We start from the raw sequence: 27803 nt of genomic DNA, 5'->3' as shown, positions 1-27803 counted from the left end.
GCTAAGAACCAGATAGCTTCGAGGATGAACTCTACCAAATATTTATTTTTTTCCTACCCAATATTTATTTATTTTTAATTCTTTTAATGTTTTATTTTATTTTTGAGAGAGATAGAGAGAAGGAGTCAGGGAGGGGCAGAGAGAGAGGGAGACACAGAACCCGAAGCAGGCTTCAGGCTCCAAGTTGTCAGCAAAGAGCCCAACATGGGGCTTGAATTCATGAACTGTGAAATCATGACCTGGGCCAAAGTCAGACGCTCAACCAAATGAGCCACCCAGGTGCCCTTGCTAGTCAATATTTAAAGAAGAATTAATACCAATCCTTCTCAAATTCATCCAAAGAACCACTGGTCTCAGAGAATGAGGTAAGTAGTACCTGATAACCTAAGCTAGACAAGGAAACTATGAGAAAATAAAACTACCGACCAAGATCCCCTATGAATAGAGATTCAAAAATGCTCAAAAAAAAAAAAAAATGTCAGCAAACCAAATCCAAAAATGTATTAAAAGGTTTATAAACATGACCAACTAACTGATGTTTATCCCAAAAATGCGAGGATGTTTTAACCTAAGACTATCAATCAGGTTTAACACAAATCTACCAACTGGTGGCTCAGTCAGTGAAGTGGCCAACTCTTGGTTTTGGCTCAGGTCATGATCTTGTGGTTTCATGGGTTCAAGCCCTGCATTAGTCACTGCACTGACAGTGTGGAACCTGCTTGGGATTCTCTGTCTCCCTCTCTCTTGGTCCCTCCCCCACTCATGCTGTCTCTATCTCTCTCAAAATAAATAAATAAACTTAAAAAAGAAAAGAAAATCAATCAACACATATGTGACAAACAAACCTACAAAAATATGTGTTCATATCAACTGACACAGAAAAAGCATTTGAAAAAATTCCCCCAAAACTCAAACTAGGAACGGAAGGAAATTTCCTTAACATGATAAAGGCAATCTAGGAAAAACTCACAGCTAACATGTTATCCCAATGATGAAAAACTGAAAGCTTTCCCACTAAGTTCAGGAACAAGACAAGAATGCCTGCTTCTACCGCTCTGTTCAACAATATGCTGGAACTTCAAGCCAGAGGAAAAAGAAATAAGAGGCACCCAAACTGGAAAAGAAGTAGAACCATCTCTGTTTGTGGATGACATGATTGATTCTATATACAGAAAATCCACAGAGAACCCACAAAAAAACCTATTAGAGCTAATAAACAAATGTAACTGTTTCAGGGTACAAGATTAACATGTAAACCTCTTGTATTTCTATACACAGCAACAAACAATCTGAAAGGAATATTAAGAGAACAATTCTATTTATAAGAACACCTAAAAGAAAATTCTTAAAAATAAAGTTAAACAAAAAAGTGAAAGGCTTGTACAGTGAAAACTACAAAGCATTGCTAAAAGAAATTAAAGACTTAAATATTGAAAGACATTTCATGTTTGTGGACTGGAACACTTAATATTGTTAACATGGCAATATTCCCCAAAGTGATCTACAGATTTAATATAATCCTATCAAAATCTCAAGTGCCTTTTTTTTTTTCCAGAAGTGGAAATGCTGATCTTGTAATTCATATGGAATTGCAAAGGACCCAGGACAGCTCAAGTCATCTTCAAAAGGAAGAACAAAGTTGGAGGTCTTGTATTTCATGCTTACTACAAAGATACACTAATTGAAACAGTGTGGTATTAGCATTAGAATAGACATATAGAGCAGTGAAAAAGTACTCAGAGTCCAGAAATAAACTGGTATACTTTTGGTCAATCAAATTTTGACAGTTGTGCCAAGACCATCAAATGGGAAAAGAACAGTCTCTCCAACAAATAATGCTGGGACAAATGGATTTCCATATGCAAAAAAAGAAAGAAAAAAAAAAAGTTGAAACACTATCCCTTACCATATACAAAAATTAAATAAAAATGGACCAAAGGCCCAAATATAAGAGCTAAAACCATAAAATGCATAGAAGAAAACATAGGGTTAAATCTTCATGATCTTTGATATAGCAATAATCCTTAGATATGACACTGAAAGCACAACTGACAAGAAAAAAAATAGAGAATTTAGACTTCATCGGTAGTAATATCTTTTGTGCTTCAGAGGACACAACCAAGGAAGTAAAAAAAACAAAACACCCACATAAGGAGAAATTATATGCAAATCATACATCTGTTAATTAAAGTAAATTAAACATTCAAAAACCAATCAATGTAATTTACTACATTAACAGTTAAAGAAAAAAATATCATACTATTAGCTAATAAAGAAAAATCATTTGACAAAGTTCTACTCCTATTTATGATTAAAAAAACAACTCTCAGCAAACTAGGAACAAAAATAAATTTCTTGGGCCTGATAAAGGACATTTACAAAAATCCTACAGCTTAGGGGCATCTGGGTGACTCAGTAAGTTGAGTGTCCAACTCTGGCTCAGTTCATGCTCCTGAGGTTCATGGGTTTCAAGCCCCAGGTAGGGCTCTGTGCTGACAGCTCAGAGCCTGGAACCTTCTTCGGATTCTGTGTCTCCCTCTCTCTCTCTGCCCCTCCCTCACTCGCACTTTGTCTATCAGAAAAAATAAATAAATACTTAAAAAAAATTTTTTTTAAATCCTACAGCTTACATTGAAATTAATGATGAAAGACTTAAGATCAGGAACAAGAAGACAAAGACATCCATTTTCATTCAACATTGTAGCACAGGTTCTAGCCAATGCAAAAGGGCAAGAAAAAGAAACAAAGTATCTACAAATAGAAAGGAAAAAATAAAATTGTTTTTATTTGTAGATGACATGATCCTGAATATAGAAAATCCAAAGTCTTATGCCCAAAAAAACTATCATAAAAAATAAATTAAAAAGTCTGAAGGAGGGGGCACTGGGTGGCTCAGTCAGTTAGGCATCTAACTCTGGATTTCGTCTCAGGTTACGATCACAGTTTGTGAGATGGAGCCCCCTGCATCTGGTTCTGCACTGAACAGCACAGAGCCTCTCTCTCTTCGCCCCTACCTTGCTTGCGTGTGTGCACTTGCTCACTTGCTCTCTTTTTCAAAATAAACATTTAAAAAATTTTTGAAGGAGACCAAGTCAATATTTAAAACACTAATTCTGGTGTGCCTGGGTGGTTCAATTGATCTTTACACATCCAATTCTTGATTTTGGCTCAGGTCATGATCTCAAGGTTCCTCGGTTCCGGCTCCACATGGGGCTCTGTGCTAACAGCAGAGCCTGCTTAGGATTCTCTCTCCTCTCTCTCTGTCCCTGCTCCTATGCGTGTGTGTTCTCTCTCTTTCTCTTTCTCAGAATGAATAAACTTTAAAAGATTCTGTGTTATCATATAAGAAATTATATAAAATTAAAAATTAAATGTAAAATAAAAATTTTTAATTACAACATCTCCAATAGTATCAAAAACATAAAATACTTAAGGACAACATATGTGCATATATTATAACCTGTACCATGAAAACTACAAATCACTACAGAAAAAAATTAAGAAAATCCAAATTAATGGAGAAATATGACCTATCACAGACCGAAAGTCTCAATAACGTAAAGATGTCAATTTTCCTCAATTTGATCTACAAATTCAATACACTCTAAACAAAATTTAGGAGGCAACTTTCTTTTAAAAATTGAAAAGCTAATTCTAAAATTTACAGTGAAATGCAAGGACTTCAAAAAAGCCAAACTAGTGTTCAAAAAGAACAAAACTGTAGGACTTACCTGATTTCAAGACTTACTATAAAATTACAGTAATCAAGTCAATTTGGTATTGGCATAAGGGCAACACAAAGATCAATGGAATGGAATGAAAAGCCCAGAACAGATCATGTATGTATGGTCAACTGATTTTTGACAAGGAGGCAGAGGTAATTCTGCAGAAAGGGTAGTCTTTTCTAACAAAGGAAAAAAATCATCTTGGGATGGGCAAGATCTTTTAGATAGAACACTAAAGACACGAACAACAAAAGAAAAAATTGATGAAATAAAAACTCTTCCTTTACAAAAGAAAACCAGAAAGCAAGGTTGGGGAGAAAACCACATATTTGACAACTTGCATCCACAGTATATAAAGAACATATCAGTATCAAGAAGAGAATGGGGTGGGTCAAAAAAAACAGGCAAAAGATTTTAACAGACACCTGAAAGAAGAATAGCCAATGATACTATTAATCTTAGGACAACACAAATTAACTCCACAAGGAGAGATCACCATACTCATTAGAATGGCTAAAATTGAAAGAAATGACGATACCAAGAGTTAGTAAATATGCTGAATGATGGAATTCTCATCAGTTGCTAGTGGAAGTGTTGAAATAACACAACCACATTAGAAAACAGTTTGACAATTTCTTATAAGGCTAAATGTACACTTAAGATATAACTGGGCAATTCTGTATGTAATTATTCACAGAAGAAAAGTTAAAACATCATATCCACACAAACACTTGTACGTGAATGTCATAGAAGCTTCATTCATAAAAGGCAAAAACTCAAACAACTCAAATGTGTATTAACAGATGAATAGCTAAGCAAATTAAAGTACAGGCCAGCAATGAAGACTACTCAATAAAAAAAAAAAAAAAAAAAAAAAAGTACTACTCCTGCACACAACAAATTGAAAAAAAAAAAAAAACCTCAAAAATATCACCCTCTGAAATAAGCCAGATATAAAAGGACAAATATTCTATGATTCCACTCGTAGAGTCAAATTCACAGACACACATGGAACAGTGGTTACCAAACAGTTGGGGTGAAGGGAGGGTGAGGAGTTATTTTTAATGGATACAGGGTTTGAATGATGAAAAAGTTCTGGAAATGGGATTGTGGAGATGACTGCACAACAATAGGAATGTACTTAATACCACTACAGACTTAAAAATGGTTAAGCTGATAAATTTTATGTACATTTTACTATACACACAAAATCATCTCGCAGAAGGAAAAAAAAGCCAGACAGAAGAGGGTACATACTGTCTGGCCATTTACGTGGCATGTCAGAACAAGTAAAACTAAGCGATGATGACAGAAATCACATTAATGGCTGTCTGGAAGGAAGAAACAGACTGTAAAAGGTCTCAACGTAACTTTTAAAAATGACCTTACATTTGCTAAAACTCACTGAAATATACACTTAAAACGTATATGTATCAAAAAATGCATACATATTATTGAATATAAGTTGCACTTCTATACATTTTAAAATAAATAAATAAGCTTGAGGAGGGAATGAAATGCAACAGGTAGAAAATTATACTATAGACTAGGGGCACCTAGGTGGCTCAGTCAGTTAAGCATCCAACTTCCACTCAGGTCATGATCTCACAGTTCACAAGTTCAAGCCCCACGCAGGGCTCAGTGCTGACAGTTCAGAGCCTGACGTCTGCTTTGAATTCTGTGTCTCTGGTTCTTTCTGCCCCTCCCCCACTCACAGTCTTTCACTCTCTCTCTCTCAAAAATAAACATTAAAAATAAATAAATAATAAATAAATAAATAAATAAAAGGAAATAATACTACAGACTCTAGGAAGGAAGCTATGTTGTGGTGTACAAAGAAGGTAGTAGCTGAAAGGAAATACGTGGTCAGAGGAGTATTTTATTTCTCAAGATGAAAGACAAATGATTGTATTTAATGACAATAGGAAACCAGTTATTTGAAACCAAGCTAAAAACCCAAAGATTAAAGAATACAAAAGGTAGGAATGTTTTGTTGCCAGTGTTTAAGGAATATGGCACTTCCCCACTTCAATATAAATGAGTCTTGTAAAAGCAAGTGAAAATGGTTTGGGCAGTATGAGTAGAAACAAGTAGACTGAAATATCCAATAGAGGAAACGTAGCAAACTCAAGAAACCTAGAACATGTTATTCCCATGTATCTGTACATTAATGGTAAATACAGTAATAATGGAGTTTTCTAGCAATATAAGCAAATTTATACTAATACCCTGTAGTAACATACTGACCCTCTACCAAGAAACCAGCATTTTCCTGGAAAGCAGAAGGTTGCTGAAACCAAAACAATATGCTCTAGTATTTCAGGTATTCTCCAAGCCTGGCAACTGAAATAAAATGGATCACTAAGGGCGCGCCTGAGTGGCTCTGTCAGTTAAGCTTCTGGGTTCGGCTCAGGTCATGATCTCATGGTTCATGGATTCGAGCCCCGCGTCAGGCTCTGTGCTGACAGCTCAGAGCCTGGAGCCTGCTTCGGATTCTGTGTGTCTCTCTCTCCCTGCCCCTCTCCCACTCGCGCTCTGTCTCTGTCTCTCAAAAATAAATAAATGTTAAAATGGATCACTTAGGACAACAATGGCAACTCAGGACCATTAATATATGGAATCAAACTAATGGTAATAGTTTTCAACGCCATCAAGTGTATGTAAGGATAGCCACAGCCATCTAAGTGGTAAAAAGTTTTGTGAAAAGGTCATCTGCAAGTATGGAGGGTTAACTAATGTTTTCCCAACACAAAGAACACTATTTGAAGTTGATGAAAACTCTACCTGGGGGACTAAAACAGCCAAAGAACTCTAGTGAAAAAAATTACCGCTTATCTCAGGTGGGGCATCAAATTCAGAGTAAGGTGTGTACTCTGAATTCTCACACCCTATATCCTAGCCCCCAAAACATCACTGATGTTATCCTTTATAACTGCAATTACATGATTTGGTAAGGTAGTTATTTTTTAAGTTTACTTATTTATTTTGAGAGAGAGAGAGAGAGAGAGAGAGAGAGAGAGAGAGACAGCCAAGTGGGGGAGGGGCACAGAGGGAGAGAGAATCCCAAGCAGGCTCTGCACTGTCAGCACAGAGCCCGATGCAGGACTTGATCCCAGAAAACACAAAATCATGACCGGAATCAAAACCAAGAGTCAGATGCTCAACCAACGAGCCAGCCAGGCACTCCTAGTAAGGTAATTTTTTAACTTCAGTCTTTTTAGAAAAGCTTCCACAAACATTATTTTATGGCCTTGACATTTTGAAACACTTCATACAGTCATCTTTAATTAAAAGTAAAGACGGAAAAGATCTATTTCCAAACATGCAATTCAAAGACAAAAATAGTACTATTTTAATCAATTTTTAGGTATGGCCTTTCCTTAAATTTGACTTCTACAATTTGTATTAATACATTCCTCTATATACATTTTCATTATTAAGTATTTTAAGACCCCAAAACTGGATGTGTGTGTTGACAACTAAGTCACTCCAAGTAGATATGCTTCATACATATCATTAATAAACTGAAATATTAAAACCGAATAGTTTCAAACTATCATTCTCGAAATTCAAAATCCCTTACTTTGAATCCTGAAAGAATCAGGAGTTAGCAGAATGACCACAGATATTCTTGTGATGAACTACAGTAAAGTCAATGTTCATTTCTGGTCAGATGCTAAACCAAAACCAAAGGTAGTTGCTATGACACTGATTACAACATATCAACCTATATCAACAGCAGCGCTAAACTCCTACATTTTCCCTTGTGATAGAGGACCACTGCACATATGTGCACCAAACAATTTGGGAAATTAAATGCACAAGAAAATGTAAATTGGAAAGTGGTTTGTTCTGGTTTTTCTTTTTTTACTTTTTTCCTACTTTTCTTTTTTTGGGGCCACAAATACCTTTTTTTCTGTCTTTGCTTTCATAAGATCAATGATACAATGACATCAAACCATATTTTCGGTTTCTATTTTCAAAAAATTGTCTTATATAATAATACATTTCATATAAGATTTTATCTCACCTGGCCAGTTCTTTAATTAAATTTGCAATGCGTCTTTTGTCTTCGAGACATAAATCCTTCAATGATGCACTCTTTATTCCTCCCTTGCAGAAATTCTAATACAAAACAGAAAAATCTTTTGGTTAAACTTTGGCTAAAAACAATTTTTAAGACTCTATGAGAAGTCTCTTAAAATTAGCCCAGGAGGTAAAAAATTTCTCAGATATCTTTTCTCTGGTGGTACACTCATTACCTGTTTCATTCAAACCTACTATGAACTCAAAACAGGCTAAGGAACTGTCTGTCCAGCAGGGGACATCATAATGTTTACACAGAAAAGCACACAGGAAGAACTCAAAAGGCAGAAATGTCCCTGCTTAAATATAAGGGAATATTAAGGAAACAATGTTCCCTTGGTAAATGTCACAAAACAAACACCTACTGGAAGTTACTGAGAACCTTTCCTACATCACAGCCCCTAGGCTGCTTGAAAGCACACTAAGGTTGGCAGCAGAGGCACCAGTTTCTAACCTCTCAGTATATCCTGAAGTTCATTGCACTGGGTACTAGACCAAAGAATAATAAAAGTAGCTAACACATACCTCGTGCTTACTGCATGTCAGGGACACTGTAAGTATTTTACACTTACTAATCCATCTCACTTTCACAACAGTGCTCTTAGGTAGGTATTATTTCTATTAACAGCGAGGGTACATATCTTGCCTAGGATACCAACAGTTAAAGCAGCAGAATGAGTATGTGCTCTCAACCACTGAACTATCTCCTCCCTCTCTCGTGCTATAAGAAGTTCTCCCAGTACTTGAACATCAAGTCCTTGCACGTGAACATCTTTAAAGCAATGAAACTTAGGGAACCACAAGGAAACTAGAGGTAACATGTAAATGGAAGAAGGAAACTTTGGCATTTGGACAACCACAAAGTAGATTAGTCCAATTTCTTCAGGTAGCCAAGGGTAATCCAAGACCTCTAAAATGAATCCTGGAAATACTGATAGTCTCAGATGGGAAATACTGATAGTCATAGATGGGGAGAAAAAGGAAATTAGATCAAGGAGATGGTAAAAAAAAAATGAAATGAGTTTGGTTTTGGTCAACTCAAGATGCCAGGAGGATAGTCATACAGAAATGTTTAGGCAAGAAGTTGGAAATGTGGGTCTGGCTCCCAAGTCAGAGAAAAATATAAAAGACTTAAACTTCAGCCATACTGTGGGGGCGCCTGGGTGGCTCAGTTGATTAAGCGTCCAACTTCGGCTCAGGTCGTGATCTCGCAGTCCCTGAGGGTGAGCCCTATGTCAGGCTCTGTGCTGACAGCTCAGAGCCTGGAGCCTGCTTCAGATTCTGTGTCTCCCTCTCTCTCTGCCCCTCCTGTGCTTACTCACGCACTCTCTTTCTCTCTCTCAAAAATTAATAAACATTAAAATTTTTTTTAAAAACTTCAGCCATACTGTATTATGGATGATGTTTAGATTTTTATTATTTTCTTTATACTTTTCTATGTTCTAAATTTTCCTTAAAATTAAGAAAAAATATTAGTTTTTAAAAATTATCTACAAATCCAAGATAATAAATTAAAATTGGTATTTGAAAGGACAAGATGAGAATCAGAAGGATATAATATTGTGGGAGAAAAAGAAACGTGTCAAGAAGAGTTTGGGGATAAGAGTGGTAAGGAACAAAAAAACTACACAGAATGTGAAAGAAGTCACTCCATTTGGCAATGGAAGAAGTTGCTGAAAACACACGAGAAGACATCTGGGAAGACATCTGAGTAGCGGTGCTGTGAGTAGAATAAACAAGAGAAACCCCTGCACGTGGGCAAGAACCTCAGCAGCATTGTGTTTAACGCACTTGAAAACACAAATGTTGTCAACTAAAGAATAAACTGTAGCATATGTATACAATGGAATTCCATAGGCACAGGCACGGGTTGTTATACTATTAATTGGCTTCCATCTTCAAACCCACCCTTCCAGGCTCTGCTTTGTGATGCTGAGGCTGAGACTCAGAAACCTTACTTCTTTGCCACATGGCTCTCTGTTAAAATCTGCAAACAGGAAGAACGAGAGGGAGACCAGAGGTTGTCAGAAGAAAAGACACTGTCGTCCCTGTTGGCGTCCTGTTCCCACCCATGTTCTGCCCCGCCCCGGGCCCAGAGTGTACCCTGGCAGGCACAGCAGGCTGCGGTTCACAATTTTCCCAGCCCTGGCAGAACCAGCCTTTAGCATGTCTCCTCAGGGACAGCAGTACCACTGAGGCTGGTTCCCCCTCATCCGAAGTCCAGGTTCCAGCTCTCACGGGCCCCTCCGTCAAGCTTCTAGGTGTTAATAACTGCAACTTGCTCTGGCTGTTTTCCTAGCCCTAGAGATGGGACTGTTTCTTGCAGTTACTGCCTACATGAAATCTTGATGAGGTCTGTTTGCCTTTGCAATTTTCCAGCACCAATTCAGCGGGTCTTTATATTAAACATGCTCAATTAAAATAACTGACTAAACTCTGATTGAAATATCAGTGAAAATAAATGACATAATTATATATAACATAAGTAAATTTCATGAACATTAATATTAAGCAAAAAAAGCAAGTGATGCAACATAGTATTAGCTCATTTATGTAAAGTTGCAAATACATATAACACTGAACATTGTTTAAAAAACAATTATGTATTAGACTATATAGGACAAGGGTTGGTAAACTACAGCTGCAAGCCAAATCTGGTTCACTGCCTATTTTTGTAAATAAGGGTTTATTAGAACATAGCCATGTATGTTAATTTACACATTGACTCTCTTCACACTACAGTGGCAGAGTTGAGTAAGTGAGACAGAGACCACATGGCTCACAGAGGCTAAATATTTACCATCTGGCCCTTTACAGAAAAAGTTTGTCAACTCCTGACATAGAAAAACAAAAGAATGATGGGGCACCTGGGTCAATCAGTCAGTTAAATGTCCAACTTTTGATTTCACCTCAAGGGAACCAGGTTGGGATTCTCTCCCTGTCTCTCTGCCCTCCCCTGCTCACTCTCACTCTCTCTCTCAAAAATAAGTAAACTTTAAGAAGAAAAGAAAAGAAAAGAAAAGAAAATCAAAGAAAAGAAAAGAAAAGAATGATAAACACAAAGTCCAGAATAGGTATTACCAAAGAAGATGACAGAATACGGGAAGGACATACCTCTACAACCGCGTGGTTTACAATGGCATCACTGCAATGCAGTGGGGAGAAGAATGGTCTTCTTACTCACAGGTGCAGACCAATAGACTGTCGGTATGGAAAAATGAACTGACCTTAACACGATACACGTAATAATTCCCGATGAGTAGTGGACTTTACTGTGAAGAGTAAAACAATGTGGCTTCTCAAAGAGAGAGAGAACCTGCTGCAAACAGTATAGTTGGCTAAGTGCCTCACCTAACTCCTGCCACACCTTCATATCCACTGTGGTGTTCACGCCAATGCCAATGACTGGGAATGGCAGAGATGCTAGAACTGAACCATTTCTGCCTGCCAGGGCATCCTTAAAGAACATGTGCTCTGGGGTTCCCCATTAGCCTGACAGACACTGCCTCACGCTGCAAAGCATTACGAAGTCTGAGGTTTTTCCTAGTCAATTTTTCTTCTTTCTTTGTTCTCTCACTGATGCCAGATGTAGAGTAAAATCCTAAGGCTCTCCTTGTGTATCCCTGTTCGCTTTACTCTCTATTCTATGTCAGCTTTTCCTCCACTGAATCTCTGCCATTTCTACTTTCATCATAGCACCTACTTCCCAGAAGACTTGAACTGACACCATTACCATTTTGAAACTGTTAATGAATTAAGGGCCTAGCTTTTGGACACCAAAGATCACGAGAACACATACAGAAAAACCACAAGCCGTCATGTTCTCCAAGGAAAAATGCACACATCTTCCTAGTTTTGAGGGAAAAAAAAATGCATACACACACACACACACACACACACACACACACATCATTTCTAGTTTTGAGACAAAATACATCCCATACACTTACATTCCACCTTCCAGGCAAAAAGGAGTAACAGGAACCAACTTATTCCAATGCCTAAAACAACCAAAAAATCTGACCAAATATATCAAAAAGCAGTTCTCAAACACTGGCTAGCAGGCAGCACAGGAAAGTGATCGCTGAAAGAGGGGAACCAAATAAGATGAGGCATACCATTATCTTAACTCAACTGCCTCTGGAGTTTCCAATGTGCAACGTGGGAAACCCAAACGAAGCCCAGCAATCTCCCCAAGTTGAGAAGACAGAGCTAGGCATCCACGAAGGCCAAGGTGTCTAGCGTTTGCAGGGCCGAGTACTGGAGAAGACAGAGCTGCACAGAAAGTGAGCTCCAGGTATCTGCAGAGGGGTCCCTGCACATCAACCACCGAGTACTGATCAGCATACGTTTATGAGGGGACCCACCAAAATCCAGGGAAAGAACAACTCAATGTGAGAATAATTTTTGCAGCTAATACAGTGCCAGGAATAGCTGATGCTCCCACCAGCCAGAGTGGAAAACCTTATAATTCAAGGGGCAAAAGCAAGAATACTCAGAAAGGTACTGCCTACAGTAGGCAAAATTAGCCCTATATTAAAAGCTGCTCTGGTGTCATCTTTAAAATCTTAAACCCAAGCTTCAGAAAGATCAAACTACTTCTAAATAACTTAACTCAGTCCCAGAAAAACAGCTCAAGATTATTTACAGAAACACAAAATATTCAAAACTCAAAAAAAGATATGCTTCACTTTGTTTGGTGGTATCCAATAAAAAACAAGCAGGCAGGTAATGAGGCAGAAAAATACAATACACAATTCGAAAATGGACTCAGTTGAAACCTCCCCATAAAGGACTCAGATGACAGAACTATAAACAAGAACTTTAAAAGTTACTATATTCCATATGCTCAAGCAACTAGAAGACCAAGCCTGTTAAGTAGACATGAAATATATAAATAAAAACAAAAGACTCAGATTGAATTTCTAGAGATAAAAACATGGGCTTACATAAAAAATACACTGAATGAGATAAGTGGTAGATTAGACACTTCAGAAGTTGATTAATGAATTCGAAGACAAAGCAATATAAACTATCCATAGATAAACACAGAACAATAGCAACAACAAACTGAAGGAAAAAATGGGCAGAAAGCTGTGGGGTAAGTTTAAGTGGCCTACTGGAGTCCTCTGTGTAACTGGAGTCCTCATAAGGCGAGGGGGGGGGGCGGGGGAGACACAGTAATATCTTAATATGTAATGGCTGAAAATTTTCCCAATTTTATGAAAACTATAAACTGTCAAATCGAAAAGGCCCAACAAACCACAACCAAAAGACATATTTAGAAAATTAGTCAAGGTATACTATAATCAAATTGCTTGAAACCAGGGAGAAAACAAAAATCTTAAAAGTAGCCAGAGTTTAAACTCACACATATTAAATGCAGAAGAACAGAAGCAAGGGTGACGGCAGACTTCCCCCTCAAAAACAGTGCAAACCAGTAAATATATGCAATAATATTATTAAAGTACTGAAAGAAAAAAACTGTCAACTCAAATTCTATAACCAGTAAAAACGAAAGTGAAACACAATTGAAATAAAAGAAATCCAAACTGGAAAGGGAGATGTCAAACTATCTCTGTTCACAGATGGCATAATCACACATATAAAAAACTGTAAGAAATTCACCTTAAAAACTATTAGATCGAAACTAGTAAGTGAATTTAGAAAGGTTGCAGGATACAAAACCAAGAGACAAAATCAATTCTATTTCCATACACTAGCGACAAATAATCCAAAAATGAAATTAAGAAAATAATTCCATTAATAATAGAATCAAGGGGCGCCTGAGTGGCTCAGTCAGTTGAACGCCTGACTTGATTTCAGCTCAGGTCGTGAACTCACGGTTTGTAAGACTGAGCCCCATGTCAGGCTCCTGTGCTGGGTGTGGAGCCGGTTTAAGATTCTCCCTCTCCCTCTGCCCCTCCCGCCGCTCTCCCCAACTCCCCCCAAAAAATAGCATCAAAAAGTATTAAACGCTTAATCTTTAGAAATAAATTTAACAAAAGGGATCTTTAGAAATAAATTTAACAATTTAACAAAAGATATGTACACGTTAAAACTGTAAAACATTGCTGAAAGACACTGAAGAACTAAATAAATGAAAAGGTATCTCACATACCATATTCAAGTACTAGAAGACTTGATATTAAGTTGAGAGTACTCTCCAAATTTATCTAAAGATTCATGCAATTGCTATCAAAATTCAGGCTGACCTTAGTGCAGAAATTGCCAAATTGATTCTATGATCCCTACAGAAATTCAAGGGCCCAGAATAGCTAAAATCTTAAAAAAGAAGAACTCAGAGGACTTACATTTCCTGATTCCAATACATTATTCCAAACAGTAATTAGCTTGTATTGGCAGAAAAATAGAAATGTAAAGCAATGGAATAGAATTGAGAGTCCACAAATAAACACTTACAATTACATGGTAGGAGATTTTCACAAGGGTGCCAGGATGATCAGAGGGAAAAGAATAATCTTTTCAACAAATGATGCTGGGACAACTGGATATCCATATGCAACAGAATGAATGTGGGTCACTATATACAAAAATTAAATCAAAATGGATCAAAGACTAAATGTAGCATTTCTTAAGTAATAAAACTCTTAGAAGAAAATATTGTTGTAAATCCTTGAGAACTTGGATTAGGTATTGATTTTTTAGATATGACAGGAAAGCACAGGCAACAAATGAAAACAAATGATAAACTGGACTTCAAAATTAAAACTTTCATGCTTCAAAGGTCACCAATAAGAAAGTGAAAGAATGCACAGAATGGGAGAAACAATTTGTAGTTCATAGATGTACAAATAGGGACTTGAAGATGGAATTTATAAAGAACTTTTTTAACTTCCTCAGTAAGATAACAACCCAAATGAAAAGTTTCTGAATGGACATCTCTCTAAAGAACATACACAAATGGCCAAGAAGCATAAAGAAATGATTATTATTAGTCATTAGGGAAATACAAATCAAAACCACAATGAGATACCACTTCATACTCACTAGGAGGGTTGCAATAAAAAGAATAGCTATAAAATGTTGGCAAGAATGTGAAGAGACTGTAATCCCCAAACATCGTTGGTAGAATGTAAAATGGTATAGCCACTTTGGCAGTTCATGCAAAGGTTAAACATAGAATTACGATTTGACCCAGCAATTTTACTTCTAGGTAAATACCCAAGAGAAGTGAAAACATATATCCACACAAAACCTTGTATGTGAATGTTCATAGTAATGTTATTCATATAGCCGAAAAGCCTAACAGCCCAAAAGTCCTTCAACTGGTGAATGGATAAACAAAATATATATTCAGCCATAAAAAGTAATGAAGTAATAATACATGATACAGCATAGATAAACCTTGAAATCATTATGCTAAGTGAATGTAGCCAGCCACAAAAGGTCACATATTATAGGATTCCATTTACATGAAATGCCCAGAATAGACAAATCTATAGAGACTAAAGTAGATTAGTGGTTGCTAGGGGCTAAGATGAATAGGGAATGGGAAGTGACTGCTAATACATAATGGAGTTTCTTTCTGGGATGATGAAAATGTTCCAGAATTAGACTGAGGTGATGGATCCACAACTCTGTAAATATACAAAAATGAAACAAAACAACAACAACAACAACAAAACACCCAAAAACCCAATGAATTATACATTTTGAAAGGATAAATTTTATGATATGTAAATTATATATCAATATGAAAAAAAAAAAAGACCGCTGACTAAGCAAAAGAAATAACAATGTATTGGGGGGTTTTACCTATAGAAGTAAAATGTATGACAATATCACAAAAGTCAGGACATAGACTGTTGAAAGGTCCTCAAAATTCTAGGTGAAGTGGAAACTATAACTTAAAATAGGCTGTGATAGGGGCACCTGGGTGGCTCAGTGGGTTAAGTGTCTGACTCTTGATTTTGGGTAAGGTCATGATCTCACAGTTCAAGAGATGGAGCCCTGCATAGGGCTCCATGCCGACAGTATGGAGCCTGCTTGGGATTCTCTTCCCCTCTCTCTCTGCCCTCCCCCACTTACACGTGTGCACACACAACATAAATAAATAAACATCAAAAAAAAATAGGCTGTGTTAAGCTAAAGATGTATACTATAATTCCCAAAGCCAGTGAAATAGCCCAAAAAAGAATTATAGTTAATAAGCCCTCCCAAAATACGGACTTGATCCAAAAGCAGGCAATTGTTCAGTATAAAATGCACAAATCATCACATGAAAAAAACACTTTCAACTTTTAATAAGAACTTGCAAATTCAACTACTATTCACATCTCAGTGTAGAGTGGGTACAATGAGGATACAAGTAACACAAGTAGGGCTTTTGGGCTCATCCCAGGTAAATCCTATAGATTTCTAAACATAACGATAAGCAACAAACTAGATATTGGAAATGTACTCAAGAACTGAACTGGGAACCCCTTCTCTAAAGGGGTTCAATAGTAAATATTTTGGCTTTGTGGGCAGACACTATGGTAGCAACTCTACCATTATAATACAAAAGGAGCAATAATATTAAAAGAATAAGTGTGCGTGTATTCCAATATACCTTTACTCACAAAATAGGCAGCAAGGAAATTAGGCCTATAGGTGATACATTGCCAAACCCTGACTTACCCTCTGGCTGGGGAGACAAAATGTAACAAAAAGTAAGATAAAATAAACCTATCAGGTAAGAGTCTACAGCAAAGGAATGTATAGATACTATTACAAAGGCAACGATGAAGGAGGAATCAATGACTGGGCTGTAAAGAGTCTTTATGATATTTTTAAAGTAAAGGAAATAATAATAATGTAGGGGAAATTTTCTTTTAACAAAATTTCTTTCTTATATATAGAGGTTTATCCACCATCACCTAACAAATTCACATGAACAAAAATATAAAGGACACTTAATAAAAGAAAAATTCATTGTCAATTTGATTTACTAACTTCACATATATCAGGATGTAGGTCTTTTGAGACATACCAAGATAATAAATTTTACTTAACTAAGCCTGAAGGCAAACCTAGACATTTTAGATCAAAACCTTTGAGTAATCTACATACTTTATATTCATACTATGTAAAGTATCCCAGAATCCTCTGTACCTTTTAAGATTGCTTGTAGATTATCTAACATTCTTTCAAGGACTCTTCTACCCTTATCTATCAGATATTGGTCAGCATTTATAAAGATTGAAGAGTAAGGGAAAAAAAGGGAAATTACTGACCTGTTCATCTACCGAGTCTCCTGCACCTTTTAAAGACTCCATGGAGACTGAAGCAGCAGTAACCTTGGAAGTCTTAAGTTTGACATCAGCTTTTGGACTCAACTTGTGTCTTGATCTGGCATTTCCTTCCGTAGAAATTCCTAAGGATTTCCATCAAACAAGATACTAAAATTATACCTTATTCTCTTAAACTCGCCCCCCCCAGTAAGCACTTCTCCAATATCCCTCCTTATGGGACCCCACAGGGAAAATTCTACTTTATAAACTTCATTTTAAACCTCTTAATAAATAATGAATCATGGAAAGATTATGTTTTGAATACATTTAAGGTTCAACTTAAATATTTTTAAAAGGTGATGTGGAAATTCATAAGTCACATTAAAACTTATAAATCTTAAGATACAGTCAATATATACCTTAATGTAGGGGAAATTAAAAATCTGATTTTTCACATAGAGTACCTTCAGTGGTTCAACACTCATTTAGTAATAACCGGTAAGCTTTAAGGAGTCTATCACGTAAACCCTGTATCAAGAAGTTTTCACATTTTTCTTTGAACTATAAAATTTAGTCTATTATTTGCAATATAAAAAAATAAGAATCTCTTGCTCTTTAAGAGATGAAATGAAATGTTCTACAAGTTCATCTAAAGCTTACTTGCCTGACCAGCCCATAAAATAAGGCAGTATTTCAAACCTTAGTAAGGTCAAACCAAGTTGTGTTTTTTTTTAATTACTTTCCAATGAATTGTTCTGCATCTAGTTATATCGGCAAAATGGTCCTACTGTTTTATTTTCTCCTAACACTTAAGAAGCAAAGGAAGCTTACGAAATTAGTACAGAAAACCATACCTGGAACATACACTACTGATTGCTCTTCATCAGAAACTGTGAAGGACATGAAGGAAAATACTAAAAAAGATCGTCCGATATCCAAATGCTGCCTCTGTTCTGTACTTCTGTTATAATTTCTAATTTCTTTTGACCTGGGAATTTATAACTAGCTTTTAAAAACAAAATTAGAAAGCAATGCAACTGAAATAAAATGTAGTAAACTTAATCTTTTAAAGTTCATCTTTACATAGTCCCACTATATGTTTTGTGAAATTTTTGGGAGGTCTTCTTCCATAAAACTTTCACCCATGCTTATTTCCAAGTGAGATATCTTGGAATAATAAATTCTGCTGTGAAGTTCCTTTCATTACCTTTACTTTTGTAAGCAAGGAGTTAAATGCACCAGTTTGTTTATTATTGGAGAACGGACAAGTTATTTTAGGCATGAATAAATAATTTCAAAATGAGCTTTAGCTCTGAAGAACAAACACTGTTTGAGGGCAAGTCCATCATGCAAACACAAAAAGGTTTTATTCTTCTGCAGTGCATTCATGAAATGTCCCAGAAGCCCTATGATTTAACAAGTGGAAGAAACTGAAGACAAAAAGAACTATTTTGAATTTCAAAAGGAAAAATTTAGAAAGGCTAAGATCATAATAGTGTTATAGAACGAACATAATAAGAAAGCTTTCTTTAAGAAACAAAATCTTATTCAGAACTATATCTAAATCCAGATAAGTCCACAATTTGATAACCTTCGATTACACTTCCGGGAAGTAAGTGTGTAAACAATTTTTTCCAAATGACCTACAAAATTCCTGTTTTCTGTTCTTTCATAAAATGCTTTCTTCTCCGAGATTTCTAGACTAATCAATTATTAAAAATTTCCTTCCAGGCAAAGGCTGGAGTAAAATAGTAGATTTAACAACATGTTAAAAAAAAGTCCATATACATCAGTTCAGGGTCACTCCTAGCTATGGAATCTTTTCAAGGAGGCTGATTGTTAAGTGCTCAGAATCCCCATAGGAATTTAGGAATACAAAGGGGGTGCTACTATGTGAGCCGACAGGTGATTTCCACCAGCTCTCTGCAGCAGCACACAAATACTGCCACAGATTCAAGATTTGCGCTGATAACTAGTGCCTCTACACTTCAAATCCTCTCAGACATCAGGTATGGAGCTCAGAAAATGTTAAGGGGCACAGAAGACAAGTAAACAAACAAAATCAGACCCTACTAGTCTAAGGAAACTGCCAGCAGCTAACACAGGAGCAGAGAGAAAATTTACAAATTCACTGACACCCAATCTAAAAAAAGCCTTACAAAATGAAATTATGCAGCCTCTTCAACAGCAAAAACCAAGTCGTTTTTTATATCCCTTGGGACTAGTGCACATAGTAGGTTCTCAATAAATAATCTGCTGTCAGAGATACCCACATGGGAAGGTACCCAAGGGAAAAATATTCAAGATGATTCAGGACAAGCTCCATTTGGCAACGTCTTCAATTAGAAGATACAGTAATGATGAATTTGCAGAATATTCTCCAAAGACAACCTATGGAAAGACTAACATAACTGAATCCTGGGAAACACACTAGACTTCCCTAGAACATTCATGAAGAAGACTGCTCACAGCTGGAACAGACCAGCCACTGAGGAACCAACTCAGCTGCATCATGATTTGGAAGCTCATCAAGTATCTTCTCTCAAACCTGATGCCACCTCCCACATCCTTACTCTGAGCTAATAACTTTGTTTCCTCTTTAGGAAAAGCAAACTGTAGAGATCTTTCATAAGCTTTATTTGCAGATGACATATTACATATAGAAAACCCTAAAGACTACAAATAAAACCATAAGAATAAATGAATTTGACAAAGTTGCAAGATGCAAAATCAGTATAAAAAATCTGTCATGTTTCTCTACATGAATAGAAACAGAAAAAGAAGAAACCAATCCCACTTACAACTGCATCCAAAAAGAATACAATACCTAAGAATTTAAAATTTAAACAAGCAGGTGAAAGACCTATACACTGAAAACTGTAAGACATTAAAGAAATTGAAGACACAAACAGAAACTTATTCCATGCTTATAAAGTGTAATAATTAATATTGTTAAAAGTGTCTATACCAAAGCAATCTACAGATTCAGTGCAATCTCTATCAAAATTCCAATGTGATTTTTCATAGGAATAGAACAAACAATCCTAAAATTTTTATGGAACCACAAAAGGCCCTAAACAGCCAAACCAATCTTAAGAAAAACGAAGCTACTGACATCATGCTTTATGATTTCAAACTATATTACAAAGCTATAGTAATCAAAACAACGTGGTACTGGCATAAAATCAGACAAAAGACGCCGATGATAGCTACCCTTTTCCTGCTTTTTCTTTATATGTCACCTATAATCATTGGGCATACAACATGTTTTACTTATTCATGACCTCATCTCATCTCACAAAAACGTAAGCACCAAGTGGAGGAGGATTTTTCCCCTGGTGTTGTTCAATGTTATATCCCCTAATGTCAAATGCCCAGCTCGTAGTCAACCGTCTATGAAAGAATTAAAGTGATATTTAATTCTATAAAGAACTAACAACTTTTCCGTGTTGTCTTTCTCCCTTTATCCTGTAGGGATTCAGAACTGATCACCCCAAATGTCCACTTTGGCATGTGGATTATTATTTTTTTTTTTTTAATTATTTTTTTTTTTTTCAACGTTTATTTATTTTTGGGACAGAGAGAGACAGAGCATGAACGGGGGAGGGGCAGAGAGAGGGAGACACAGAATCGGAAACAGGCTCCAGGCTCTGAGCCATCAGCCCAGAGCCTGACGCGGGGCTCGAACTCACGGACCGCGAGATCGTGACCTGGCTGAAGTCGGACGCTTAACCGACTGCGCCACCCAGGCGCCCCAACATGTGGATTATTTTGACCAGAAAACAATCAAGGCCCAAAAGACTCATGAAGAATCCTTGTCCCTGCCACTAATTGCCTAAAAGAATTTAGATGTAGGACCTGCTCCCAGAAGAGAGAATCACCATAAATAACTATGTATAACATAAACTAGGAGTGGTAGATAGGAAGGAATTCAGCAAAGTCTGTTTGTTAAATTCCTTTCTATGTCCCATTGTTTCTATATGGCCCAGGAAACATTTGTTTACCAAACATTTATCCCTTTCACCTTCCTGTGAATTGCTTTCCTTGCCTTTAAAGTCCCAGACCCCTATTCCCTTCCCCTTAGTTTGGGATGACATATATACCTCATTTCGCTTGTCTTTGGAACCTCACACAGATATATAGATTCCCCATATATTCGTAATTAAATTTGATTTTCTCCTCTTAATCTATCTCATGTCATTTTAATTCTTAGACCAGCCAGAATTACCTTGAAGGGTAGAGGAAAATGTCAAAATATGCAGGCAAAACCCATTAGCCACATTCATGCTAAATATCTTTTCAAATATAAAAATGCTAAATTAACCTTAACATGGGTTTTAAAAAAATAAACATAAAAATATTTGAAATTGCCTCCATCCAACCTATCCTTTATAATCATAGGTAATCTATCTTCATTCAAGAACCCAAATAACTTACTTTCTTCAAATACAAAGTCTGAAAAATATACAAACATATTTCACAGGAAAAGTAAAAGAGACACAGTATATACCAAATGTCTACTGGACCTCTTACTGGGTTCTATGTGCCACCTCAGTTCTACTTCGGCTTCTTTGGAAGTTCTTTATTAAGACAAGTACAGCAAATTATAAAGCATCCTTAATGCTAGTACCAAACTCCAAATCCCCAGAATTAAAGCAGTAATTAGAAACCAAAAGTACAGAGGAAGGAGCATATCTATCTCAGATCAACAAAAGCTGAAGAAAATAAACTTGGTATTGCACAGCCTAATCTAACGTTTTTTAGTTTCACTTACCAGCAACACACGTATATGTATGTAATTATCATTGACCCAAATGACTTTCCTGGCTAGTATATTCTCTTAACATCAACATAAAATCTCTATCTGTAATTGAATATTCAATGGCAGAGTTTATAGCTACTGCAATGTTTTGACCAAGTCCCTTACAGTTCATATTTGTTAATGTCAAGTTAAAAATACAGTTAATGAGGGGCGCCTGGGTGGCTCAGTCGGTTAAGCGTCCGACTTCAGCTCAGGTCATGATCTCGCTGTCCGTGAGTTCAAGCCCCGCATTGGGCTCTGTGCTGACAGCTCAGAGCCTGGAGTCTGTTTCAGATTCTGTGTCTCCCTCTCTCTCTCTGACCCTCCCCCGTTCATGCTCTGTCTCTCTCTGTCTCAAAAATAAATAAACGTTAAAAAAAAAAATAGTTAATGATAAAACACTGGAGTGTATTACCCAATCAAATTTAGATACTGCAGAAACATTAATTTCTTTTGACATTACCAGGAACTATACAGAAGAAAAACAGTTTATGGCTGAAGGGGCATATTTTACTTGTAGATTTAACCCATAAAATGACAACATGGGATACTCACTGTTTACACAGTAGGTATAAAGACATACCTTGTGCCAAACATTACTGCTGAATCATACTGTGCAGGAGATGCAGAACTCATAAGAACAGTAAAAAAAAAAAAAAAAAAAAAGGTGATGTTCAGTCACAGATGATCTGTCCTCACATGACAGAAACATCTAGGACCAGGAAATTTCCTAGTCACATTTCTCTAATTGTTTAGGCAAAGCATTGAAAAACTTTCTTTTAACAGTGTGAAAAGAATACCAGATTATACATACATTCTTTTTGTTTTTTTCTATTTAAACTTCTATATAAAGCCTATGAGGTGGTCTAGGAAGTCATTAGTGTAATAGAGATCCAAAGACACATGATTAAACCAAATGATTCATAACTATCCTTATACTTTTTAGCAAAGATTCAGTAGCAAATTTATATTTGACATTGCTTTTGTGTCCTATGGAGATTTAAAATGAAAACATCTGAGGCTGGATGATAACTGGGCATTTTATGCAATAGGTGAGGGAAATAGGTAATACTAGTAACCTTGCAATTCATTTCAAATTACGGAATTTCTATCAAATTTAATCACCACTATCTTCCCCATTTGATTTCTACCACTCACTTTCAATGAGAAGATAAGTATTTTACATTAATTTTCAGAGTAAGGGTGAAAAGAGAGAAAAGAGAGAGTATAGGACTTCTATGTGAAATAAGGAATAATAACTATATGACTAAGTGAGCATACAGGGCTGCTTAGACCAAGAATACAGTTTGTTTATTTACCTATTAACTTAATTAGTGGCACAGCAGTACTGCCCCCCCCCCCACACACACACACCACTTATACCGATGAGAACAATTCCCTTGGTCATAGAGAAAGTTAAGGAATAACCACTCAAACCACATAAGTGGTTATGAAAATGACTACACTAAAAAAAGCACCTTAGAAGCTGCTAACCTTCAAGTATCCATTGCAGGCATAGTGTTTCATGAGAAAAGACTCATCCCAATTTCCTGACTTCCTAATTCAGCCCAGTTCCCAATGCACATATTCTCTTTGCATCCTTCCTGATAAGAAAAAAAAAAATATTTAATTTGCACAGTGCACTAGTGTGTTTTCATCCACAGTATATGGGCATGATTTTACTTGTCACCCACCTATCAGAGACAAGTGGTAATTATGTTTACAAAGTATTAAACACTGAGCAAGGAATGCAAAAATATCCCTCTCTACACATGACACTGTAATCCTAGTTCTATAACTCAATCAGTAAAACTGATAATATAATTTTGTAAGTTTCACAGGGAGCTAAGTAGAACGTGCAGAAAATGATTCTGCCAAAGTTAACAGCAATGCCTCAAACAATGCTCTATCATCAATCCTAGCAAACAGACAAAAAGACTTGCCTCTGCAGGCACTCAGTACACGGACTGCCCTGTCTTCATGTAACACTTCTCTAACGTGATGTAACTTACTAGGACCAAAGATCAGGCGGGCACCGTCTATCCAAACCCAAGACAGAATCAGTCTGTCACACGTCTCATCAGTTACTTAACTGGGAACACCACCACAGCGGTAAAGCTCCACAGCTTCTCCACCCCAAAACAACTCAAAAACTTCAATCCTGCCAGTGGGGACTCACAGTCCCCATGAAAATCAACACTACTTCCAGCAGCAAAGACTTGCAACGTAACCAGTACCACCAGACCACGTCGAGCCCCAACCTCTCCGAAAATCCCAGCAACAAAGTAAATCATCACTGACAGGCCTTCGAAGTCCGACAAGGTCCTGACTTGCTCCTAACAACGCAGACCAAGGACAGTCCTAAACCAAGACAAAAAGGCTCCCTGTCCAGCCCACACCCTACCCCTTCTCCGCAGAGATTCAGCCGGCCCGAGGTCACCACGGTCAGAGGGACCCTCCCAGCCCCTGGCTGGACCAAGATGCTAGGCCATCTTTCCAAAGCTCACCGCCAAGGAGGGCTGGAAAACCTCAGTGCTGAGTCTCCAGCCTGGAGCTCCAGCCTGGAGACAGAATCTGGCTCCCAGCTACCTAACACCCAAGTCAGGGGAAAGCCCGGCACCTACACGACGGCCGGAAAGGACGGCCCCGCCCCCAGAGATAGCATCGAGCGTCGCCCCTCCACTCAGTCCCACGCGACCTCTCGCCGCGCGGTGGAGGGCGCCGGCGCCCCCTGCCAGGCGGGCAAAGGATACAGTCCCGGCTCCAGAACGCCGCCGCGCCGGGGCGGGAGGGGCCCGCCACGTCCGCCATCTTGAAACAACCGCCACTCGGGGCGTCGCGCCGGGGCCGCCCCGCCCCAGCCTCCAGGCCCAGGCCGGATTGGCCGCACGGCACAGAGGCCCGCCCCCGCTTGCGCGACCGGCCCCGGCGAGGCGGAAGGGCCCGGGCGGAGGAGTCGCTCTGTCCGGGCGGCGTGGTGTGGCACGACCGCCGGGGCCGCGGGTACGAGCGCCGCACGGAACCACTACTCCCAGAGCAGCCGGGGCCCCCCATCTCTGCCTCGCCGCGCTCTCAGGCGCCGAGCACTACAACTCCCGGCGTGCCGTGAACTGGCCGGCCGAGCTTCTGGGGCGGCGTCCAGCCGTCCCGCCCACCCCGCTCGCCCGCTGCGTCCCCGCTGCTGCCCCCGCAGCGCGCGGAGCCGGGACGCGAGTCATGGAGGAGACGCCGCCCCCAGGCTGCAGCAAGCCGCACCTGGAGAAGCTGACCCTGGGCATCACCCGCATTCTAGGTGAGTGGGGCCGGGTTCCGTGGGGGGCGACTGCGGGAACAGAGGATGTACACTAGAAGCAAGGAGGGGCGGCGCGACGCGGACCCTGTGTGCCAGTGGGCACCGCTGCTGTAACTTCCGTTGTTAAGGAGGAGAGGGGTCCCGGTGCGTGACTAGGCCGACGGAGCGTTTGCCGGTAGTGTGAGGACGCAGAGCTGGGAAGCTTGAAGGTTCCACCCCTCTCCCACTCCCCAACCCAGGGCCCGGGAAGGACGAGCAAAGGCGTGCAAAAGGGAGACAGCGGGCACCTGACTGAGGGGCCGTTGGGTTTCCGGAGAGGCATTCTTGGCCAAGGAAGTATCCTTGAAACGCAAGCCCTTCCTCTGGTAGCAGAGAGCTGGGGAATTGTGCGTGCAGCCTTCCAGGACAACAACTCCCATGCGCCTCCGGGTACCGCACCCCAAGTGGTTGGAAGGAGTCAAGGCTTGTGCCACTGAAAGGGTTAGTTTTTCCTTTATGGAACCTTTACTTAGCACCCGCCACTGTGTTAGACTCAAGGATTACAAAGATGGGGGGGGGGGGAAGCGAAACACAACCTAGGTAAAAATCAACAGCCTAGGTACCCCTAGAAATGTGAGAGGCGGCCAGTAATAACCTATTATTGCTCAGAAGTAGCACACAGGAGGAGGTGATTGACCTTACCTGGGGAGTTAAGAAATACGGCCTACAGGAGATGTTGCTAGATTTTGAAAGACAAATTGAAGCTGGCCAGATAACCAAGGAGGAAAAAGCCGAAGCAGGCCAAATGTCATGCTTTGATGCCTTCCCATCGCAGTTTTAATAAAATTCAAATTCTGTACTGTGACCCACAAGTCTGTTCTTGAGCTACTCTCCTCTTTCTGACCTTATTTTTACTCTTTCAGCCGCAGTGGCCTCCTTGTGTGTACCTTAAACTCACCAAGCTTGTTCTTGCTTCAAGGCCTCTTCTAGACCCTCCCCTTCTCCCTCCTGCCTCCCGCGCCGCCCCCCTCCCCCCATCTTCTTCTAAATGTCTTTCCCTCACTTCATTCAAATCGCATCAAATATCAGTACCTCAGAGAGGCCTTCCCTGAATGTAATTCTAGTAACGCCCTTCTCTATCATTGTCTTCCCTTATCTTTTATATATATATATTTTTAATCCTTGTGGCTTTGTCACTACTTGGAACTGCTTACTTGGTTGCTTTTTTCATTTGCTGGTCTCTTCTTTAATAGAAGTCCACGAGTCTAGGAACTTTGTCTTGTTCTCCCTGGGGTTGCCCAGTGTCTACGGTAAATGCGCACTGAGACATGAAACACTATCATATGTTTGGGAGAAATGGTGAGCTTTAGAAATGAAGTTGTAGAATTGGGCAAGGAGAGATCTAATCATCAAGTGCAACCATATCCTATCTCCTCATTTAAAAAGTTACTTTCTTTTGATTAATCTATTCAAGTCAGGCTGGCTAAATTTCCCTTAAGCTGTCAGTTCAATTTAAAGCCCTAATTAATTAAGTAACTGTCAACATTTCAAGTTTAATTTCTACATTTAGTATATTCTATCTGTTATTAAGCATTTCAGATGTCTGACACATCTGGTAACACAAGGCAAAACCTACCTAAGGAATTAAACTGGTAATTAAATTTATAGTGAAGCTGGTCTCCATCAACAGTGTAATGCTCTTTGTAAATTTAACCACAACCTCATAATTTCGGTTAATCACAAGTCAAATATCAATTATATTTTTATTTTTTCACATTTGGCTTTTGTTTTAAAAACATATTAAGAGGATTTTAAAAAAACAAGCTGGCTGACATCCGTGGTGGGTGTGAAGTAAGCAAAGTACCATACCTAAATCTGCTCCCTAAATGTTGTGTGAAATGTTGTCCATAACTATGACAATTCTACCCAGTTCCAAACCCAACGTTATTTAATGATAGAGAATGCCAAAAGTGCAAAATAACTATGAGTAAAAACAGAAAACAACAACAAATCCCAGCACTGTTCCAGTGCCAGTTGCTCATTGCTAGAAGATTCTGTGGCAAGCAAAGGCAGATCCAGAAAGGATGCCAGCAAAAGAGGCTAGTTGGAACGACAGAAAGATTAAAACCCAGAAAGATAAAAACCCGCCCCAATCCGAAAGTGCAACAGTAACAACTGGTATAACAGAGTAGGGCTGCAGTAAAGTGACTTCAAAGTAGGCGCTGTCTAAAGGGTCGGCCATACAATTAAAGGGACCGTATTCCAAATGCATATATTCTAGAGAAGAATATGTGCAAAATGGAAGAGTTTTTTGACAATTGATAATAAGAGGACTAAGAAAAAGGAAAGCTCACATCACTCCCCTATACACAAAAAACCTGCTAAAATATCTGGACTTTGCTTCAACTGACTGGAAACAGTGTCATTAAAGTAGACATCTTGTTAAACACCACAGTTTCACAAAATGGACAAGAGAAAAGTAGAATCCGTAGAGAATTAATGCTGAAGTCAGGAAATGAAATGCTAAACAATCAACTGAGGGAAAAAAAAATTTTTTTTATGATGACAAAATGTTTTCCTACTCAGTGGAACATGGAGTAGGCAAATGTTACATTTGATAACAGATGATTATACATACAGTGTGAAAAATGATCTGCATGAGATGCAACAAGATCAATTACAGC

The 27803-nt window shown here is 38.4% G+C and overlaps 2 protein-coding genes across 16 annotated transcripts in view; one reads left to right on the top strand and one right to left on the bottom strand.

Moving 5' to 3' along the window:
* The window catches only part of KIAA1328 (KIAA1328 ortholog), a 360849-nt gene extending 335947 nt beyond the window's left edge, over positions 1-24902 (bottom strand). For 4 of the 12 annotated variants that reach the window (XM_045458624.1, XM_045458623.1, XM_045458622.1 and 1 more), the window contains exons 1-4: positions 24602-24902; positions 17902-17937; positions 17051-17190; positions 7756-7850 (exon numbers count right to left, since the gene is read on the bottom strand). In XM_045458624.1, the coding sequence (XP_045314580.1) occupies positions 7756-7850; positions 17051-17190; positions 17902-17937; positions 24602-24902 (572 nt within the window). The other 8 variants (XM_045458626.1, XM_045458630.1, XM_045458628.1 and 5 more) reach the window with 8 other exon arrangements.
* A 46-nt stretch (positions 24903-24948) lies between these two features.
* The window catches only part of TPGS2 (tubulin polyglutamylase complex subunit 2), a 68249-nt gene continuing 65394 nt past the window's right edge, over positions 24949-27803 (top strand). For 3 of the 4 annotated variants that reach the window (XM_045458636.1, XM_045458635.1, XM_045458639.1), the window contains exon 1: positions 24949-25140. In XM_045458636.1, coding sequence (XP_045314592.1) covers positions 25065-25140 — 76 coding nt within the window. In that variant the 5' untranslated portion in view covers positions 24949-25064. The remainder of the gene's footprint in view (positions 25141-27803) is intronic. The other variant, XM_045458637.1, reaches the window with a different exon arrangement.

Source organism: Leopardus geoffroyi, chromosome D3 (genome assembly GCF_018350155.1).
Source record: "Leopardus geoffroyi isolate Oge1 chromosome D3, O.geoffroyi_Oge1_pat1.0, whole genome shotgun sequence".
Lineage (NCBI taxonomy): Eukaryota > Metazoa > Chordata > Mammalia > Carnivora > Felidae > Leopardus > Leopardus geoffroyi.
The sequence above is the reverse complement of the archived record's forward strand: the minus strand, read 5'-3'. Positions and strand labels throughout refer to the sequence as shown.